Here is a 23,289-nt window from a genome sequence, read left to right as displayed (position 1 = left end):
GGATATACTTAACAGGAGAGGCTGAACAGGTTGAGGATTTTTTCTATAGAAACGAGAAGGCTGTGGGGTGACCTGATGTCTTTATAATTATGAAGGAGCATGATAAGGTAGAAGCGGAGAAGATGTCTTCTCTCGTGGGGGAGAGCACAACTAGTGGTCATAAATATAAGATAGTAACTGTAATATATTCGGGTGACACGAGCAGATAAAATGGACACCAAGCATGCCCAGTTCAAGGAAGTGTTTATTTACATAATTAAGCCATCATGTCATTAGAATAATATATAAATATTGCTTCCCCTTTCAAAACAGAAGTATTTTCATTTTGTTTCTGTTCAATAAATTATATTTATAAATCAAGTTTAATAACTGGTTTGCGAAGTCTTTCTAATCTCCTTACAGGTTATGGTCGAGTCAGGTTTTGGATTGCTTGGTTTTGGTTCGGTACTTTAAAGAAGATCTTGTTTCTTTCTCAGAACTTGCTACTTCAGATACTGAAGTCTGAACTGGTTCAAACTCTGGCATGAGCTCGTGACCAAGTGGATCATGCTCATGTTATGGTTCATCTCTTGCCAGGATCATGAGATCGACATGGATGTTTCTCACTTTTCCATTAATTTCAACCAAGTATCTTTTGGTTCCACACACTTCTACTATATTTACCACATCCCAGTTGGGTGACTTGTGAGGGGGACTCAAAGCACAAACATGCTGATTTTGCCTGAAACTGCGTTCCCTTTTGTTTGTGTCATACTGACATTTTTGACAGAACTGTTTCCGTTCAACTTTAGCTGTCGAGTTTGGTAGGACTAGACTCAAGCGTGTTCTTAACCGTCTCTTCATCAAAAGCTCAGCAGGTATATATCCTGTAGTGGATTGTGGGGTTGCTCCATACCTCAGCTGGAAATTAGCCAACTGCTGTTTCATACTGAAATTTGAACACCCATGCAGCACTTGTTTCTTGAGTGCTTCTTTAACTATCAAAACGGATCTTTCAGCTGCTCCATTTGATGCCGGATGGTCAGGAGGAGTGAGGGTATGTTTGATACTGTTTTGCTTCATAAAAGTTTGGAACAGAGCTGAACGAAATTGAGGACCATTATCTGAGACAAGCTCCTCCGATAGTCCATGACAAGCAAACATAGACTGTAACTCGTCTATTGTTGGTTCAGCATTGGTGTTTTGACCCATGTGTTTGATTTCAAATTACTTTGAGTGGCTATCGATGAGTATTAAAATTGTCATTTTCCTTCTCACAAAAGTCTACATGGATTCTTTGAAATGATCAGGTTGACCATGACCATGAATGCAAAGGAGCTGTAGGTGGCTTATTTCTACACTTTTGGCAGATAGTACATTTGCTAACCAATGATTCTAGGTCAATGTCTAGACCAGGCCTCTTGCTACGGACATCATACTGACTATTCCAATGTGTTTAGTATGATGTTCTGCCAGAATCCTATCGCTCGAAGAGCTGGGTATCACCACTCTAGGACTCCACTTAATGCAGCCCTGTTCAAATGACAACTCATTGCGACAATTGTGGAATGGTTTCAGTTCCTTGTCTGTAAACTGGCCATATTCTGTCCAGCCATTCAATGTCTATTCATTGACTCTTCTCAACACTGACTCTTTCTTAATTTCAGAGACAAATTGCAGTTGCAGTGATTGGAAAGTCATAATCTACTACTCCTGAAGATTACACCTTCACAGCCTACTTCTGAGTCCTCATGTGGCAAACGCGACAGTGCATCAGTGATAACGTTCTCTTTCGAACTTCAATATTCAATGTTGTAGTTGTACTGTGAGACAAATACAGCCCACTGCTGCATCCTTGATGCTGCCATCATCAGTATTTCAGATTTTGGTCCCAGAATAGCATTTAGGGGTTTATCATCTGTTACTAGCGTAAAGCTTCTACTCAACAAAAACTGGTGAAACGTTTTGATTCCAAGCGCTTCCTTTTCTATCTGCGCATAGTTGCATTCACTCTTGGTCAGGGCATGCGACACAAATGCTATGGGCTTCTCTTGACCATTATAAATGGCATGACTGATCACTGCTCCAACTCCAAACTGTGAAGCATCGCATGCTAGCTTCTGTTCATTATTTGCATCGTAATGAATGAGTAGTGCATCACTGATTAAGATTGTCTTACATGCATCATAAGCATCTTGCTGTGCTGTAGATCATTCCCATTTCACATCTTTCTTCAACAACCCATATAGTGGAGTTAATACCATTGTAATCTCAGGCAAAAATTGTGAGTAGTATTGGACCATGCCTAGAAAAGGTCTAAGCTCAGACACATCTGGCTTTGGGGTGTTGGCTATAGCCTCTGTTTTCTCTTGCACTAGCTGTTGTCCTTTTTCACTGATTTGCAAGCCAAGGTACGCTACCTCAGATTGCACGAAGACACACTTGCTCCTTTTAAACTTCAGATTGTGCTCATTGAGCCTTTAAAACACTTCATCCAACACATGAAGATTCTCTTACTCTGTTGCAATTGCGATCAGCACATCATCTTGATTGCACATGCAATGCGGCACTCCTTACAAAATCTTATCGATTGCAGCTTGGAAGATTTTTGGAGAAGACCTCACACCATAGGGCAGCTTCATGTAGGAATATAACCCCATGTGTGTGTTTATCGTGAGATACTGCTGACTCTCTCGATCCACATTGAGCTGTGTATAAGCATGGGACAAATCCAACTTCATGAACAACTTGGATCTCACTAACTCCACATAGAAATCTTGAGAGGTCAGTAGTAGATACTGCTCATCATCCACTGCCTGGCTGATTGTGACTTTGTAGTCCCCACATTGACTTAAGGTTTTGTCTGACTTGGGCACCACTACAATTAGTGTTTCACAATCGTTGTGGTCAGTTGTCACTATCTCACCCTTTCTCTCTGGCTGCTTTAGCTGCTCTTCAACTTGGATTTTGAGAGCAAAAGGAACCAGCCTAGCCTTGCAATATACTGCTTTTGCACCAGGCCTGATTCAGATGTGTGCTTTCACACCAATTATGCCTTCATAGGTGTCCTTGTTGACATATCTCGCTACAACAATGGGTAACTTGAGGAACTTGCCTTATGGTGGACATTGCACTTCATTTGTCAACATGTTTCCAATACCTCCCCAGAGTAGATTTACATTAGAATTGTGCTATCAGTTAGAGGTATGTCACTGAATTTGCTCTCATATGTATCTCTACTTATAATGGAGCACTCTGCAGTCATATCGATGTGCATGTTGATGTACTGTTGATTTACAAACACCTTTGAACAGAAGTCTCTGTCATTTGAATGATTGCTAGTGGCATAAATGCTGTACAGCCCTAGCTGCTCTTGGCTTAGGCATTCTGGATTCACTTCCAGATTGTGAACTCCACCCCTGCTTTCCATTACCAATGGAATGAGCTCTCCTTCCTGTTTTGGCCTTTGCTCGACAAGCAGTTGCAATATGGCCAATCTTTCGGCAATCAAAGCACTTGGCATTTCTGTACTGACATGCTTGTGCAGTGTGGTTGCCCTGATAGCAATAACAAGACATCAAACTGTAGCCAGCACTCTTCTAACTAGGTCTTTCCATAGGCTTGGCATAAACCTTCTGACTGTGGACAGAAATTGAATTCATCACTGGCATGGGATGAAATTCCCGAGCATTCTTTGATGCGATCTCCATAGAAAGAGCAATCTTACATGTTAGCTCAAATGTAAGATTTTGTATGTTTAGTAACTTTGACTGGGTTCCTTCGCCCACCAATTGGCACACAAATCTGTCTTGTAATGCATCATCTGAGAATGTGCCAAAGTTGCAAGGTTGTGATAAATTCTTCAGTGCCACAACGTGCTCATCAACTGTTTCACTACTTTCCTGAATTCTGGTTCCAAATTTGTAGCTTTCTGCTTTTTCTAGTGGCTTAGGTTTGAAGTGTTCCGGTAACTTGGTGATTGTTTTGAATGGCATATCTTTTGCCTTGTTGGGAGCAAGAAGGTTTTTTAGCGTGCCATACACTTCTAGACCAATTTTTGTTAGCAAGTGCTTTCTTGTGCTCAAGAATTGTCTTATTCTGATACCTCTTCAATTTCACCTTCAAGTTCAAAAATGTTATTAGGCCTGAAAAACATGTCCATTCTTTCAATATACGAACTGAATGATTCTCAAACCCTCTCATATGTTCCTAGTCTTCTGACGTATCCAGTGGGCACAGCCATATTGTCCTATTTACAAATTCACAGTCACCCAGTAAACACTTTCCTGTGGTTGTCCGTAACAGTGATACCTAAAACCAGTCTAGTCGGTGAATGAAAATATTCTCTTACCCAAATGAGCACTTTGAATCTCATGCAAGTTAGGACCCTGCTGCATTCTATTCAACTGAGACTCAGGCTTCGCACAATCCAGCCAAAATCTCCACCATCTGAGCAGGTGGGTCACCAGGAGCTGGCTGATTATGTTCACTGCTGTCCCTGCTGTTTGCTGCCTATATATGTATGGACTTTAAACTCATTCTGATTGCCATTTTCTATATTATATTTGGAATCTCACTAACGGAGAAAATAGACCAAGGATGGCCAGTTCAATGAAGGGTTTATTTATGTTATTACATCATCATGTCATGATGACATCATGTCAACATATACAAATACATTACAGTAAGCAATAAATCTGGTAGGGAATTCAGGAGATAGTTCTTTACCCAGATAGTAGTTAGAATGTGGAACTCAATACCAAAAGGAGTAGTGAGGTGAATAGCATAGGTACATTTAAGGAGAAAATAGATAAAGATACGAGGGAGAGTGCAGTAAAAGGATATGTTGATGAGTTTAAATGAAGTAGGGTAGGAGGAGGCTCATGTAGAGCATAAACAATGGCGTAGTTGGGCCGAATGGCCTGTTTCTGTTCTGTAGAATTCATGGGAGGAATTTTAACTCTGATTCGCCGGGAGCTGGGGTGGGGGTGATGTTGTGGGGGTGCCAACATGGTAGTGCACAGGAAACCCAGAAGTTTCCCTGCCTATGTGGAGGTTTAACTCCACAATGTGTGTGTGATCTCACCAATTGTTTTCCTGACTGGAAGTCAGCCTGATTGACAAGTTTGGCTTCCAGTCTGGAGGAGAATGCTGGGGAATAGGTCACAGGACCAGGCAGGTCTGATCCCTGACCCAGGGAGGGGGCACTCTGATCCTGGTGGATGGAGGGGGGAGGGGCTGCTGGTCTGGTTTGGAGGGGGCTAGGCTGACCCTGGGTAGTGGGGGGTTGGGGATTGTGGATCGGAGGCCTCAGGGTTCAGAGGCAACAGGGGCAGATCAAAGGCCTGAAGGGGTGGTCGAGGCCTCAGCGGGATGGAGATCAGAGGCCTCGGGGAAGGATCTTGGTGGGTGGGTGGTCAGAGGCTTAGGGTAGGGGAGGTCGGAAAGCGCAACCCAAACCCACTCGTTTTTTGGGATTAAAATTCTACCTCCCATGAGTAGGTTTGTTGCGAATTGGAGGAAAATTCAATAAATAAATCTATATCTGCACAAACCTGGAAGGAAATGAAATTAGGGAGTTGACAATCATTGCCATATGACAGGGCTAAAGGTATTTTTTCTGTGGTGAAAAGTAATTTGTATATTTGTGGAAACAACTTCTATATTGGGAAGAATGGTGTATTGTAGTACTTCATCTCAATCAGAAATTCCCAAAACACATCTAACCAGGCAGCCAAATGGCATATGATGGAGGCCTAGGAGCGACAGCCAATAAATTTTTGTCTCATCCTTTGGGAAGATGTCTTGACGCCACATAGTGAAATAGCATAATTCTTGGTCTCTGTACAGTGAAAGAGTATAAATCTGCTTTACTACTGGTCTCTGAAAAGTACAGACAATAAATCTGTTTCACTTCGGGTGCATGTCGAACATAGAAATATGAATCTGGATCACTCCAGGTCTCTGCATAGTGTAGGAATATAAAGTACTCCTTAAAAGCCAAATCTTTAATATTTTCTTTTGATTACGCCTCTGTGAAGCATCTAAAGATGTTTTCTATAGTAAAGGCACTATAAAAATGCAAGTTGTTGTTGTGGTAGCTACAGTCGTTGCATTTCTGGAGAGAGAAATGGTCCAGGGATATGGTAGATAGGTGAGGTTGATTCTGAAACTGGAGTGGGATAGTTTGGCTATGTCCCCTTTCTCTATGATTACATGACTGAGTTGTTTTCTCTTTCCTTAGGAGTTTTTAAAGAAGGAATTCAGTGCGGAAAACATATTATTTTGGCAAGCCTGTGAGAGCTTTCAGCAGATCCCAGCAGATGACTTGGATCAAGTAAGTGTTGGCTGATTCTATTACCCACATATGCAATTTTGTGTGTCTCCAACTTTCTTCTCTCCTCTAGCTGAGGCTAGGAAAATCTATCCGCTGATTGCCTTCCTGTGGTCTCTCCAAGTGAACATCAATTATATCGAAGTGTGGATAATGAGGCCCTCAATTTCCTGTTTGCCCCATTGTTAAAGGATACTTGATAAAGTGGGACTTTCACCTGCCCCTTGCCTGTGTCCCCGACCTCTAACCCCAGACCCTGGGATCGAGGGTCATTTCAATATTTTGGGCACATACTGAGGCTATTTACAGAAATTCCCAGCTCTGGTTGGGATGGGGAGAATAGGAACATAGGAAATGATAGACAAGATAAGGTCCATCTCATACCCCTTCTACCACCCTAACAGTTGATATGATACCATGATAATGACCAATCAAGCAATAAATCTCTATCAATCAGTCTACAGCAGACCCAAATAGGATGCGAAGAAAATTCCAGTGGTGGAGAGCTTTGGGAACTACGGGACACTTAACACGTTTCAAATTACTCATATTCTGTATCACAAAATGTTGTTTTCTGAAAGAAATCTATTTAATCTGCATTTGAATGAATCAGTACCAAATGCTTCCATGATCTCTATGGGAAACCTATGCTACAGATTGACCACTCACTTACAGAAATATTATTTCCACTGATTTGTTTTGATTTTCAAAGTTTATCTTGAAATTAAAGTTGGCACTTTCTATAACGCATTCAATCGCTCATTAACCAATTTGATTTGATTTAGAGATCATCACTGAAACAGGACCTTTGGCCCACCGAGTCTGCGCCGACCATTAACCACCCATTTATACTAATCCTACACTAATCCCATATTCCTACCACATCCCCACCTGTCCCTATATTCCCCTACCACCTACCTATACTAGGGGCAATTTATAATGGCCAATTTACCTATCAACCTGCAAGTCTTTGGCATGTGGGAGGAAACCGGAGCACCCGGAGGAAACCCACGCAGACACAGGGAGAACTTGCAAACTCCACACAGGCAGTACCCAGAATTGAACCCAGGTTGCTGGAGCTGTGAGGCTGCGGTGCTAACCACTGCGCCACTGTGCCGCCCTTGCACTGCAAAAACTAGTCTTCTAAATTTTACAAATTGCCTATGGCATTGCTGGAAAGTGGCAATGGTAAGGCGCAAACAACAAAGGATATCAAATGACATATTTCCCTCATTTGTGTGTTATCATTATATGTGGACAGATGTATTATATAACTTGCTCCAAATTTAGCATAAATCTTGAGAGGGAAGGGAGTGGGGAAAACCCAGTGCCATGGGGCTCAATCCCAAATTGTACCCCAACCTGGATATAGATGCATTTTACATCACAACAGGATAGCAAATTTACGGTAGGCAATTCAACCTTGGGCATCACTGTGAAGCGTAATCCTTTCCTCTGCCACCATCCACCCATGTATGAGAGCAGGAACCCTTTTTGTATTCGTTATCTCCTGGCCCATCTTTAGCTGAGAGATGCTGAGGCCAATTGCAGAATATTGGTTGAGATCAAGTAACTCAATGCAGATCAAGGGATTTAATCTGGAACCTTAGAAAGAAAAGAAGAAAGATAGACTTACATTTATATGGTGCCTTTCAATACCTCAGGATGTCCCAAAGCACTTTATAACCACTGAAGTACTTCTGAAGTGTTGTCATTGTTGCAATGTAGGAAATGTGGCAATCAATTTGTACACAAGATCCCACAAACTGCAATGTTATAAATAAGTAGATCATCTGATTTTTCATTGATCTTGGTGAAGGCATAAATATTGGCCAGGATACCAGACAGAACACCAGTACTACAAAAGCAAAATACTGCATATGCTGGAAATCTGAAATATTAACAGAAAATGGTCAAAATAAACAGATTGTTAGACAGCACCTGTGGAGAGAGAAACAGAGGGTTGGATTTTAAGAGCCCGCCGCCGATCTCAGCGGCGAGATCAAAAAATAACAGCCCGCTAAGAGTTGCCACAATCTCCGGCGCGGAAGCTCATTTATATAGTTGGGGCAGCCCGCGCCCCCCCCCCCCCCCCCCAACCATTCACTTGGAGGAGGCGGGATTTCTAACTGTGGCAATGGTGTCAGCTGCTTGTGTGCAGACGCTGGAGGCATTTTTAAAGGGCTGTCAACCCTGCCAGCACATTTAAAATTTAAAGAAGTAACCTCCAAAATTAAATAAATGAATTTATAATGCCCTTTTCCCACCCCCTCCTGTGGGCGGCACAGTGGCGCAGTGGTTAGCACCGCAGCCTCACAGCTCCAGGGACCCGAGTTTGATTCTGGGTACTGCCTGTGCGGAGTTTGCAAGTTCTCCCTGTGTCTGCGTGGGTTTCCTCCGGGTGCTCCGGTTTCCTCCCACATGCCAAAGACTTGCAGGTTGATAGGTTAATTGGCCATTATAAATTGCCCCTAGTATAGGTAGGTGGTAGGGAAATATATAGGGACAGGTGGGGATGTGGTAGGAATGTGGGATTAGTGTAGGATTAGTATAAATGGGTGGTTGATGGTCGGCACAGACTTGGTGGGCCAAAGGGCCTGTTTCAGTGCTGTATCTGTAAAAAAAAAAATACGTTAACTATTTGGCCTTCCACACCCCCTCCAAAAACACTTACCTTTTACATCTGACATTCCCCCACCCAAACTGCATAAAGTCTAATGTTCAACCCTTCCCACCATCCCCTACATCCATTATGTTTATCTGACCCCATCCACGCACCCCCCTACACTGACAAACTTACCTGTTCCCCCCTCCAAACCAGCGTGGTGCCCTGTTACCCTGGATGAGGAGCTGAGCATAAGAACATAAGATCTAGGAGCAGGAGTAGGCAATTCATCCCCTTGAGCCTGCTCCGCCATTTAATACGATCTTGGCTGATCTCATCTCGGCCTCAACTCCACTTTCCTGCCCATTCTCCATAACCCTTCAATCCATTGTTAATTAAATATTTGTCTATCTCCTCCTTAAATTTACTCAATGTCCCGGCATCCACTGCACTCTGGGGTAGTAAATTCCACAGACTCACGACCCTTTGAGAGAAGTAATTTCTCTTCATCTCTGTTTTAAATCTGATACCCCTAATCCTAAAACTATGACCCCTTGTTCCAGATTACCCCACCAGAGGAAATATCCTCTCTACATCTACTTTGTCAATCCCCTTAATCATCTTATATACCTCAATTAGATCTCCTCTCATTCTTCTAAACTCGAGAGAGAAAAGGCCTAAACTGCTCAATCTCTCTTCATAAGATAAACCCCTCATCCCTGGAATCAATCTAGTGAACCTCCTCTGAACTGCCTCCAATGCAACTACATCCCTCCTCAAGTAAGGGGACAAAAACTGTACACAATACTCCAGGTGCAGTCTCACAAATGCCATGTACAGTTGCAACAACACTTCCCTACTTTTATACTCTATTCCTTTAGCAATAAATGCAGAAATTCCATTTGCCTTCCTTATTACCTGCTGTACCTGCATACTAGTTTTCTGCAATTCATGCAGGAGGACACCCAGATCCCTCTGCACCAAAGCACTCTGAAGTTTCTCTCCATTTAGATAATAATTTGCCTTTCTATTATACCGAGCGAAATGGATAACCTCACACTTATCCACGTTAAACTCCATCTGCCTATTCATATCCATTTGTAAATTTCTTATTTCTTCATTGCAACTTACTATCCCACCTATTTTAGTGTCATCTGCAAATTTGGCTATTGTACCCTCTATCCCTGCATCCAAGTCATTAATACATATTATAAATAGTTGGGGCCCTGTGGCACCCCACTAGTTACATCTTGCCAAACAGAAAAGGACCCATTTATCCCTACTCTCTGTTTCTGTTGGTTAGCCAATCCTCTATCCAAGCTAATAAATTACCTCTAATCCCATGTGATCTTACCTTGTGTATTAACCTTTTGTATGGCACCTTATCAAATGCCCTCTGAAAGTCCAGAGATACAACATCTACAGGATCCCCATTATCCACTTTACTTGTTACATCTTCGAAGAACTCTAGCAAATTGGTCAAACATAAAATCATGCTGACTCTGATGGATTGCGTTTTGAATTTCTAAATGTCCTGTTATTACTTCCTTAATAATGGATTCTAACAATTTCCCAATGACAGATATTAAACTAACTGGTCTATAGTTTCCTACTTTCTGCCTCCCTCCTTTTTTGAATAAGCACTTTATATCAGCATTTTTCCAATCCACTGGAACCTTTCCCGCATCCAGGGAATATTGGAATATTATAACCAATGGATCCACTATCTCCGCTGCCACTTCCTTTAAGACCCTAGGATGTAGGCCATCAGGCCCTGGGGACTTGTCTACCTTCAATCCCAATAGTTTGCTCAGTAATTTTTCCCTAGTGATGATGATTGTTCTATGTTCCTCCCTTTCTATTACCGCTGCATTACTTGTTACTATTGGGTTGGTATTAGTGTCCTCCACCATGAAAACTGAGGCAAAATACTGATTTAGTGTCTCTGCCATTTCTGTGTTCCCCACAATTAACTCCCCAGTCTCATCCTCCAAGGGACCAACATTCACTTTAGCTACTCTCTTCCCTTTTATATACTTATACAAGCTTTTGCTATCCATTTTTATATTTTGTGCTAGTTTTCTTTCATTATTTACCTTTGTTATTTTTATTACTTTTTTAGTAACACTTCGTTGGTCTTTAAAAGTTTCCCAATCTTCCAGCCTGCCACTAGCCTTTGCAATATGGTATGCCTTAGTTTTTGTCTTTATGTATCCTTAACTTCCTTGCTTAGCAATGGATGTTTTTCCCCCTCTTGCAATCTTTCTTCCTCTCTGGAATATATTTTAGTTGGGAGGAATTGAATATCTCCTTAAATATCTGCCACTGTTCATCAACTGTCCTATTTTGTAGTCTCCCTGCCCAGTCCACTAGGGACAAATCTGCCCTCATCCCTATGTAATTACCTTTGTTTAATTCTAGAATGCTAGTGTGAGACTCCAGTTTCTCGCCCTCAAACTGAATTTCAAATTCTAGCATGCTATGATCACTCTTCCCTAGGGGATCCTTAACTATGAGATCATTAATTCATCCCACTTCATTACACCCTACCAAATCTAGAATAGCATACTCCCTGGTTGGTTCCACAACATATTGCTCCAAAAAACAATCTCCAGTACGTTCAATGAACTCTCCCTCGAGGCTACCCTTGCCAATATGATTAATCCTGTCTATACGCATATTAAAATCACCCATGATGATTGCCGTACCTTTCTTACAAGCCCCCAGTATTTCCTGGTTTATACTGTGCCCCACTGCAGAGCTACTGTTTGGGGACCTATAGCTTACTCCCACCAGGGTCTTCTTTCCCTTGCTATTTCTTATTTCTCCCTAAACTGATTCTACGTCATTGATCTCCAGTGCCTATATCATTTCTCACTACAGCACTGATCTCTTCCTTTACTAACAAAGCTACACCACCACCTTTTCCTTCCTGCCTATCCTTCCGAAATACTGAGTACCCTTGGATATTCAATTCCCAAACCTGGTTTCCCTGCAACCACGTCTCAGTAATCGCCTCTAAATCATACCAATTCATCTCTATTTGCGCTGTTAACTCATTAATTTTATTCCGAATGCTTCGTGCATTCAGAAGGCGTGGCAGTGCCGGCCGCCACACCAAAGGTTGTGGCAGGCCCTCAAGATTGCAGCTAAGTCTATTTGAATGTATTATTTTTATTGATTTGTATATGTTATGGGGGGACCACCACAGAGCCTCGCCAGGCCTCCTGGCATCGAGGTACATAGTGGGCATCATCCGGAGCCAAATTCAACACCCCCGCCCCCCACCGCCATGGAACCCGATGCCTGGTGGAGAACAGAATCCAGCCCAAAGTTATCATTTCAGGTTGATAACCTTTCATCAGAACTGGGAAAAGTTAGAGATGGTTTTGAGCAAGGCAGGAAAAATGGGGAGCGGGGTGGGGGAAGAATAAAAAGGAAGGTCTGATAGGGTGGAAGACACGAGAGATTAAATGACAAAAGGGATGATGATGCAATGCAATAAAAGATGGTAGTGGGACAAGTAAAGAGATAAAAGATGGGGCTAGAGGAGGTGTAAATGGGAAAATCAGAATCATTATGAACAGCTGCCATCTAAAAACAAGAGAAAACACAAAAAAACAACAAAGCGAGCAGAGGTTATGATCTGAAATTATTGAACTCAATATTGAGCTTAAAAGGCTGTGGCTGTAAAGTGCCTAATCGACAGCTGTTCCTTAAGTTTATGTTGAGCTTCATTGGAATAGTGTAGGAGGCCGAGGACGGAGAGGTCAGAGTGGGATGGAGAATTAAAAACTTAGGCGACCGGAAGCTCAGGGTCACACTTGCGGACTGAAAGGTGGCAAAGCATAAGCAAGTAACCATGAACAGAGGAACTCCAGCACAGAAGAAGTGGCCACCCAATCTGCATTTTGGTCTCCCTAATGCAGAGGAGACCACATTGTGAGCAGTGAATACAGTATATTAAATTGAACGAAGTACATGTAAATTGCTGTTTCACTTGGAAGGAATGTTTGGGACCTTGGACGGTGAGAAAGGAGGAGGTGAAGGGCAGATGTTACATCACCTGCGCTTGCATGGAAAGATGTCATGGGAAGGTGAGAGGATGGTGAGGTTGATTGAGGAATGGACCAGGGTGTCGCCAACCAAACAGTTCCTTAGGAATGCTGAAAGGGGAGGGGAAGATGGGTTTGGTGCAGAAATGGGTGAGGTTGATCTGTTGAATGTGGAGGCTAGTGGGGTAGAATGTGAGGGCAAGGGAAACCAGATTGTGGTTCTGGGGCCGCGGGAAGAAGTGGTGAGAGAAGAAATGCAGAAAATGGAACAGGCACGGTCGAGGACCCTGTTAAGCACTGTCGGGAGGAATCCTCAGTTGAGGAAAAAGGAGGACATATCGGAAGCACTGCTGGAAGCATACATTGTTAGAACAGATATGATGGAGCATAAAAAATTGGGAGAATGGAATAGCATCCTTCCAGGAAGCGGCATGTGAGGAAGTGTGATCGAGGTAGCTGTGGGAGTTATTGGGCTTATTGAAGCTATATCAATATTGTGTATTCATTGTACTATTCGATATATCACCTAATTTCTTAGGTGTAGTTGCCAGCATTACAAGAACGGTGCTGCTTTGACCCATTTCTCATTGTTTTTATGTAAAGCTCTCAAAGATTGCTGCAGAGATCTATGACACGTATCTGTCCAGCAACTCCCTCAGCCCCATCAACATCGACAGACAAGCACAACTGGAGGAGGATGTTCTCAATGACCCCAAGTCTGATATGTTCAAAGCACAGCAGCTTCAGGTACCCTCTTCCAGTCTTTGTCTCATTCCACCTCATGATTACATGTCAAACCGTCAATAGGTTAAGTTACCTCTGGTATCAGTTCACAGTATCTTCAGGAAGTGTTTGTTTGGGAAACCTTTACTGCACCTCAGGCCTCCTATTTGGAGTGTGCATGCTGTGTCCGGACCCATATGAGAACGAAAAATGAGCATAGAAGAATTTCCAACCCAAGGTTTGAAGAACCTGAAGATTGCAAAGATTGCAAGAGCAAGCGAAGACAGAGCAATTAGAGTTATATTGTAATATTACTTGTTCCTTTGGTATGTGAAATTTTGTAAGATTCATAGGACACAAGTAATATCCAAAGAATATGTGGTTTTTTATTACAACTTAAGCAGAACATATATATACAGTTACTGCACGAGCACACCAATGCACGTCTTACTATATCAGGTTACATCCACAACTCCCTGGTCACATGTGATGGGACATCACTTCCTCCAGCGACCTTCACTTACAGCTTCTTAAAATGGTCTGCTGATAAGGTGGTCCCTTCTTAAGGTGGTCCCACAACAATATTTATTTCAATTTCTCCCTTCCCTCAACAAAGCATTGGATGATTTCATTTTACTTATGCTGAACTAATCCTGGGCCACCTCTGCTCTTTCAGATGAACAGCCTCATCAACTCTCAGCATTACTTCATCAAAGAATTCAATCAAATCAGTCAAATACCATTTTCCTTTAACAACTACGTGCTGACTTTCATTTTTTTAGCCCATAATTTTCCAGATTAATTTCTCTACTTGTTTCCCCAGCACTAACGCGAGGCTGACTGGGCTGTAGTTACTAAGTTTATCTCTCTCCCATTTTTTAAACAGGGGTGTAACATTTGCAGTCATCCAGTGTTCTGGCACCAACACCATATCCAAGAAGGATTGGAAGGTTGGTGGCCAGAGCCTTTGCAGTTTCCACCCTTCTTTCCCTTAGCAACCTATGATTCATCCCACCCAGACCAGATGTCTTTTCTACTTAGAGTACTGCCGACCTTTTACGTATCTCCTCTCTTTATTTTAATTCTACTGTCATGCTAGGCCCCCACCTGCCAAGAATGAAGCACATCAATTTTGTCATGAACATTGATTTTTAACTGTTGTTGGAGCTAGGTAGTGACTTGTTAAACAGATCAGCCGTGGCTGGAAAAAAGACATTTACATACTAACAGACATCGAAGGTGAGGAAGCACATTCCAGGGCCTGCCATGGAGCATACAATACACAAGGGCCAGAATGGGTTAGACCAGCTGATCACATGACTACCTGGCTGTTCCAAGGTTTTCTTTTGAACTGGTCACAGAGTGTCTGGACTGTTTGCTCCTGGACTGAGAAGATCTCTCTCCTGTCTGCCCCCATCTCTTTTTCACAAGCCTCTGAATCCACTGAAGACACATGAACCCCAAGAGAGAGAAGGCTCCTATAGCGAACAAGGTTTAAGAAGAATACTGGGCCTCAATGAAAATCAAGATCTACCTACAATCAAGGACTCTACAGTGAGCTCAAAGAACCATAACAACAACTCTTCAGATATTGCCTCAAACTTTTCCACTTTTTCTCCTGCTCTTTTCTGTCTCTATTTGCATGCATGTATCGCGTATGCATGATAGCGTTGGGCGCGTCATGTATCCGTAAGTGTTGACTGAATTAGAGTTTAAGTTCAAGTTCAATAAATTTCAATTTTTCTTCTTTAAACTTTAGAAAGCCTGTTTGTGCTGGTTTCTTTGCCTTTTAATTGGAAAGCGGTGAACAAGGATTCACCAAGGAGAGCTAAAAAAAGTGGTTTTAAAATTTAATCCTGTTATGGTAAGACCAGGTGAAGGCTGAGACCCCTAGACACATTTCTCACCTGGTCATAACAGAAATTTGGGTGCTAGCATCCTGAATTTTACCCACAGACAAACGAGAGAAATTGGAAGTGGAAAGCCAAATTGTCCCCAATCAAAAAAAGAGCAAGATTTCAAGACAGGTTTTCTTGTGGTTGTGTGTGCTTGAATACTAACAGGTCTGCGACTGAAGCTAGTAGCTCTCCAAGCCAGGGTGAAGTAACTTGGGATGAGTTAAAAGCACTGTCTATGGAGGAGTTGAGGAAAATGGCTGAGCAGTGTGGGATCACTGTACGTGGCAAGGCTAGGAAGTCTGAACTCCAATGACCATTTTTCCCTTGAATCTGAAGAAGCAGAAACAGGGTTCGAAGCAGACTCCGACAGGGTATTGTTAGCAAAGATACAATTGGAACAGAGGAAACTTTAATTTGAGGAAAGAGAGAGGGAGGAAGAAAGAGCCTTCCAAAAGAAACGTGAAGAAAACTAATGACAGGAGAAGGAACGAGAGAGAGAGAGAGAGAAGAGAGAGAGAGAAAGAATATTCCGGAAAGAATGTGAAGAAAGATAGCTGAAGCGGCTTGAGTTAAGTAGGGGGCGACAGAATAACCCCACTGAAAGCATGGCCAGTATGGAGGAGCATAATTCAGGGCTTGGTACAGAATTGTTAAAACTCGCTCAACTAAACCCAAAATGCAATGAAGAGGATGTAGAAACATTTTTTGTGTCCTTTGACAAACTGGCAAGGCAGCTAAAATGGCCAGCTGAGATCTGGCCTCTTTTACTTTAAAACAAGCTAACTGGAAAAGCCCATGAGGTTTATTCCCTGTTGCCAGATGAGAGTTCAGCAAATTATGAACTGACAAAAATTGATTTCCTTGGGGCATATGAATTAGTACCTGAAGCCTTTTGCCAAAAAGTTCAGAACCCTCAAGCAGCAAGCTAATCAAATTTATCTGGAGTTTGAAAGAAGTAAACAGCTGGATTTTGACCAGTGGTTGAGAGCTCTTAAACTACAGATCATCTATGAGAAATTCAGAGAAGTAATTCTGTTAGAGGAATTTAAACACTCTCTCCCACTCTCCATAAAGACTCATGTAGCGGAGCAGCAAGTCCAGAGAGCCCGCCAGCGGCCGATCTATGCTGATGAGTTTGCTTTAATTTATAAGTCAGTTTACCAGGGGAGAACCTTTCCTAGTCACCCCCACAAATCCGAAAAGGACAAAGGGTGGGAAGGTGATAGGAGCCCAAGCAGTCCTGGGAGAGAAAAGAAAGCAGGAGACACAGGGGGCCCTCCTCTAACCAAAAAGGAAGGTGCTGTGAGCAAGGGTGAGATCCGGAGACCTGTGTGCTTCCATTGTAATAAAGCAGGGCACTTAAAAGCTGACTGCTGGAAACTAAAGGGAAAACCTGTCAGGTTAATCAGGGCACACCTGCTCAGTGAAGAGGAAACATGATGGAAAGCCCAGAAGAACAGGCTGTGGCTTTATCTGCAGTAAGAGTGAGACCCAGAAAGCTTAAGGCTGCATGTGCAGGAAAATTTAATAGGATTCCTGAAGGTTATCAGGGTTTTGTGTCTGAAGGGAAAGTAACCCTCTAGCGGGGCAAGCAAGCCCATAGTGATTCTCAGGGACACAGGGGCCACTTGATCCCTTTTACTGGGAAAAGGCCTGACCTTTCCCCCGGAGAGTGCAGTGAACACCAAAATGGTGGTAAACAGCATTGGAGGGCAGTGTCCGCCTGCACCTGTACACTGAGTGCACCTAGATTGTGACCTAGTTTTGGGACTGGTGAACATAGGGATTCTCCCTAGATTGTCTCTGGATGGGGTTGACCTGCTCCTAACTAATGATTTGGTGGGGGTGAAGGTGGTAGCCCCCCAGTAGTGACAGAAAGACTGCAGGAGGTCAGAGAGACAGGGCATTGGCAGGAGATGGTCCCATACAGTCTCCCTGAATGTTTTGTGGATCAGGCCATGATCAAACCAGCTCCTCCAGAGGAGACTGAATTAGCAATGCAGGCAGTTGACCAGGTCTGTCTGTCTGAGTCTTTCTTTGGAAAGTTAGGAGACCCAGGGAATGAATTAAATGGATTTTCCCTGGGTGAGGCTCAACGAGCCGACCCAATATTGTAAGAGTTAGCACAGGCTACCCTGTCTGAAAGTGAAGCAGAGGGAATCCCTGATTACTACTCTTTAAAGAATGAGGTACTGATGAGGAAATGGAGTTCTCCTCACAAACCTGAGACCAAGGAGTGGGCAATTGTTCACCAGTCAGTGGTGCCACAGAGGTACCGGAGAGAAATATTAAGAAGGGCCCAAGTGACACAGTGGCTGTACATGCCGGTATATGGAAGACCAAAGCCTGCATAAGACAGCAGGAAGACTAGCCAAAACTCCACAAAGATGTGGTGGAGTACTGCAGGAGTTGCCACATGTGCCAGGTTGAGAGGAAACACCAACCTACTGTGAAACCTGCACCCCTAAGTCCTGTACTGGTGTTAGGAGGACCCTCCAGCAGAGAGCTGGTAAACTATACAGGACCCCCGCTGAGAACTAAAGGGACAGGCAGGCACAAGGTTGGCAAAAGGTTGGAAAGAGAAGGGGAAAAAGTGACATAGAGGGCAGGTTAAAGTAAGTCGGGGAGGAATCCCCGACGAAAACCCCTACTGTCCAGTCAGCCAACCCTGAAAAATGTGAAAAGTTAGACCCCACATGCTCCTAAATAAATGCGGACACTAGAAGCAACACACCAGAGTTGCTAACAGCATTTACAGGAAACTGCAGAGACAAAGAAAGACTCTAGGGGGCACAGAAACCATGAGGGTGATGCCTCATCTAGTCAAAGTGCCACAGGGGCATGCAGTAGAGTCTGCACAAATACCTGTAGGCAGGAGTATCCCAGAGGACAAAGGAGAAATTAGCAAAGAATCTTGCCCCCGCAGTCAGAAAAAAGAAAACCACTCATCCCCCTAACGTCAAAAGCCTTTGCATGACTCAACAAAGCACTGAAGGAGAATTCAGGATAGACCTGCCCACTACTGACTCTCCTGGGAAAAAAAATTACCTCAGCAGGAACAAAAACCCTAGGCAGCCATGGAAATGGGCAAACAGAGGAGAAACTTCCCCAAAAAAGAACTACCCGTTTATTGAGATGCCAAAAAAGCGGGTAATTTTAATAAGCTTTAGGATTTGTGAATGAATGAGAGAAATGCATGGGTTTTTTCTGTACCTTATATTTTCTCTTGATTCTTTTAATGAAATGTGCTTTTCCCAAATCGCATTTCATTCCGCTGGGTGTGGTGGTGTCATGCTAGGCCCCCACCTGCCAAAAATGAGGCACATCAATTTTGTCATGAACATTGATTTTTAACTGTTGTTAGAGTGAAGAAATGACTTGTTAAACAGATCAGCCATGGCTGGGAAAAAAAAAACATTTCCATACTAACAGACATCGAAGGTGAGGAAGTGCATTCCAGGGCCTACTAAGTAAGATACAATCCACAAGGATCAGAATTGGTTAGACCATCTGGTCATATGACCACCTGGCTGTTCCAAGGTTTTCTTTTGAACTGGCCACAGAGAGTTTGAACTCAGATTATCTGTTTGCTCCTGGACTGAGAAGATCTCTCTGCTGTTTGCTCCCATCTCTTTCTCACAAGCCTCTGAATCCACTGAAGACACATGAACTCCAAGAGAGAAAAGTCTCCTACAGCGAACAAGATTTAAGAAGAATACTGGGCTCCAATGAAAATCAAGATCTACCTACAATCAATGACACTACAGTGAGCTCAAAGAACCTTAACAACAACTCTTCAGATATTGTCTCAAACGCTTCCACGTTATTTTTCTTCTCTTTTCTGTCTCTATTTGCATGCGTGTATTGCATATGCATGATAGCGTTGGGCCCGTGATGTATCCATAGGCATTAACCGAATTAGAATTTAAGTTTAAGGTTAATAAATTTCAACTTTTCTTCTTTAAATCTAAGAAAGGCTGTTTGTGCCGGTTTCTTCACCTTATGATTGGAAAGTGGTGAACAAGGATTCACCAAGGGGGAGCTAAAAACACAGTGTGTTTCAAATTAAACCCTGTTATGGTAAGACCAGGTGAAGGCTGAGAGGAACCCCTAGACTACCCAATACGATTCAAGTTCTCTTTTTACTGTTTTATTGGCAGCATCTTTTTATCTCATAAAGACAGATGCAAAATACTAATTTAGTACCTCAGCATGTCCTCTGCTTCCCCAAGAAGATTTTGTTTTTGGCCCCTAATCTGCCCTCACCATTGTGTTGACTACCTTATTACTATTTATATATTTATAAAAGACTTTTGGGTTCCCTTTTTTATTAGCTGCTAATCTAGTCTCATGCTCTTTCTTTGCCCCTTATATTCCTTCTTATATTCCTTTTTTTAATCTTCTCTGTACTTGCATATTCACCTTAGTTCTCTAGTATATTTTGAACCTTACATCTGTCATAAGTTCCTTTTTCTGTTTCATTTTAATTTATATATCTTTAGTCATCCAGAGAGCTCGAGTCTGGGTGTCTTTCCTTTCCCCCTTATGGAAATATGTTGATTCTGTACCTGAAATATCTTCTTTCTGAATGGCTCCCAATGTTCACTGTTTTGTCCAACAATTTTTGTTTCAAATCCATCTGGGCCAGATTCCTTTTTAACTCACTGAACTTAATCCTCCTCCATTAAATAGTTTTATGTTTGATTGTTTCTTGTCCTTTTCAATAACTATTCTAAACCAGGCAAGATTATGATCACTGCTCCCCAAATTTCCCTCCACTGAAATATGCTGCACTTGTCTCACTTCATTCCCCAGAGCTAGATCCAGCACTGCTTCCTTCATCATTGGACTGGAAATACACTAATCAGGAATGTTTTGTACACATTTCAGGAATTCTTCTGCCTCCTTGCCCTGTACACTGTTACTCCCCCAGTATATATTAGGATCATTAAGCCCCCCATTATCACAAAAGTGCTTCCATAGTACTATAATTAGCCTGTAAGTTTGCTCCTCTATCTCCTACCGACTATTTAATGGCCCATGATATAAACCTAGTAGAATAATAGCTCCTCTATTGTTCCTTAAATCTAAATAAATAGATTCTGAATTGAACCCTCAACTACATGATCCCTTTCTAGTTCTGTAATAAGTTCTGAATTATGCTACTTTGATGCAAATAAATTTGGATTTATCACACTGAACTTTATTTCCCTCTCTGCAGATCTTTAACCTGATGAAGTTTGATAGCTACACACGATTTGTGAAGTCCCCACTTTACCAGCAGTGTGTGTTAGCGGAGGTCGAGGGTCAACCACTTCCTGGTAGTTACTCACGGCAAACAAGTCCAGCCTTAGAACACAGACATGACAAGGAGGGTGTGAGCCCCTTTGACTCCAAGAAGGTAAGGTTTCAATCCTAACATGGGATGATGCAGAATCTGACCCAACTTCTGACTTACAGCCCCTTTGGCATTCCTATTAAATTGGCTTGCAGCACTGAAAACACATCACCCTATTTAGTGCTTTTATTTCATTGGTTTGCCACACAGCAAAAACATCAGCCTCTTTAATGCTCATGTTTCATTGGCTTGCAACTGTTTTGCTAGGCCCCCACCTGCCAAGAATGAGGCACATTAATTTTGTCACCTGTGAACCCGAGAAAACCTGTTGTGCTGGTTTCTTTGCCTTATAATTGGAAAGTGGTGAAAAAGGATTCACCAAGGCAGAGCTGAAAACACGGTGTGTTTAAAATTAAACCCTGTTACAGTAAGACCAGGTGAAGGCTGAAAGGGAACCCTAGACCTCTTTCTCACCTGGTCGCAACACAACATTGAGACCATCTTTGGTACTCCTATTTAATTTTATGCGATATAATGATGATAATGTGTTGACTTTAACTGGTTAAATTCCACTCTGCCCCATTTGGATGTACCTAAGCCTCGATTCTTGCCAATATATGTCTTAGCTTTATGATGGGCGGGTGTGTAATTACAGAGAGTGTACACTCTACATCAGGTAAATGCAATTTCCTTACATAGATCCTGCAGTGGTTTGGAGGAATCTCTTAAACAAAAAATGGGCCAGATTTTGCTGGAACAGAGCATCTCGCAGCATGCCCTATTAGTTAGACTTGGTTCACGCATGCTTAGGTTCAAAAATTTTTGTTGTAGGTGGAAGCTGATAACAGCACAGCAAGGACAACAGGACATCTCTGACCTTTATGAATAAGAAGACAAACAGTGTATCACATTTATGAATGAGAATTAAGGACTGAGAAATAGAGGAAATACTGAAAAGGAAGTATAAATTAGAGTAGGTAAATTCTGTGTCAAATCAGATACCGAAAGAGAATTAAAGAGAGTGAAAGCAAGATTGGATTTTAGAGAGAGAAAAATTGAGACAGACATAAAATTAAGGAAAAAAACAAAAAATTCTAAATTTGAAATTTTTGAAATCTCTAACAACTATTCAAAATCTGAAGGAATGAGAGGCCACACTTATAATTGTTCACTTTCTGGACCAGAGAGGTTGATTGGCAGTCATTAACAATTATCGTGTTGTTAAAAGGGTACCTGCACTGTTCGGGCTGGATTTTACCAGCCCCTCGACACTATGGGTCGTGGCGGGGAGGCCCGTAAAATGCTAGCGGGAGCGGTTCGCCATGACCCACAATGCCGAGAAGGCCCCACCAGATATTAATGGTGGTAGCGAGGCCTTGGTGCGGCCACCCACCCCCCGCCAAACGGCGGGATCTTCATTAAAATATTCATATAAGGGTAATTAAAATGCAGATGAACTTACCTGCCACCGCGGGCCGACCCACACCGACTTTACGGCCACCAGCCGCAACTCGTGAGCCTTCGAAACTCAATACGGAGTTCCAAGTCGAGACACTAGAGGGGAGAGGGAGGAATTATCAGGGAGGGGATGAGCGTGGAAAACCTTTTACATTGGCTGTTGGTGGGAAGGGGTTTAGGGTAAAAGGTAAGAAAGTTTGGGGGAAAAAGGTTGTGAGTGAAAACTCCCTTTTTGGGGGGGGTTATGGAAATAACTGACTGCTAATTCATTGAAGGGATAGGAGAGGGGATTGCAGGTGTAAACAGACCTTTATTTTAAGGCATTAACAAAATGATCCCTTTAAACAATGAAACTTCATCTGAGGGCATGAAGCCCTTTAAAAATGGCGGCAGCGCCTGCATGGTGGCGCTGGAAGTCGTTGCCGGGGACGTGGTGGCTGCCTGCTCTATGTCATCTGGGGTAGGCGCTCTGCCCCCTCCATTTAAATGAGCCCTCACGCGTAATATCACGGGGGCTCGGGGCGACCGCTCAGTGCGGGTAGGCCACTGACTTCAAAGTGTGCTGTCGCGATGCGCAGCGCGCTAATAAAATTCAGCCCTTAGTTTCTGGAGTTAACTTTCCGTGGTGAGTTTAATGGGCAATTAGTGTGTAAATGCAACACCTTCATGAAACACATGAGGGGGTTTCATGCGAAGTGCCATTTTTGTAAGGCCAATCGTAGACTGGCACAAATCATCCAGAACCTTGTGGTGCTTCACAATTCACAGGATCCCTCTTCCTCACTGCAAGCTGCTGGCTGGTTTGCACATTGATAATAGTATGTGGCATTCTCAGGCCCTTATTATTCAGCAAAATCTGGCCCTTGTTCTCTTGCATGTGCCATGCATTCCATTGAGCC

At 42.8% G+C, this 23,289-nt stretch overlaps 1 protein-coding gene across 4 annotated transcripts in view; it reads left to right on the top strand.

The window, feature by feature from the left end:
* LOC137375790 (regulator of G-protein signaling 14-like) overlaps positions 1-23,289 on the top strand; it is a 125,805-nt gene that overhangs the window by 63,332 nt on the left and 39,184 nt on the right. For all 4 annotated transcript variants that reach the window (XM_068043246.1, XM_068043245.1, XM_068043247.1 and 1 more), the window contains 3 exons: positions 6,224-6,316; positions 13,577-13,720; positions 20,816-20,995. In XM_068043246.1, the coding sequence (XP_067899347.1) occupies positions 6,224-6,316; positions 13,577-13,720; positions 20,816-20,995 (417 nt within the window). The remainder of the gene's footprint in view (positions 1-6,223; positions 6,317-13,576; positions 13,721-20,815; positions 20,996-23,289) is intronic.

Source organism: Heterodontus francisci, chromosome 12, assembly GCF_036365525.1.
Source record: "Heterodontus francisci isolate sHetFra1 chromosome 12, sHetFra1.hap1, whole genome shotgun sequence".
In the NCBI taxonomy this organism is placed as follows: domain Eukaryota; kingdom Metazoa; phylum Chordata; class Chondrichthyes; order Heterodontiformes; family Heterodontidae; genus Heterodontus; species Heterodontus francisci.
The sequence above is the reverse complement of the archived record's forward strand: the minus strand, read 5'-3'. Positions and strand labels throughout refer to the sequence as shown.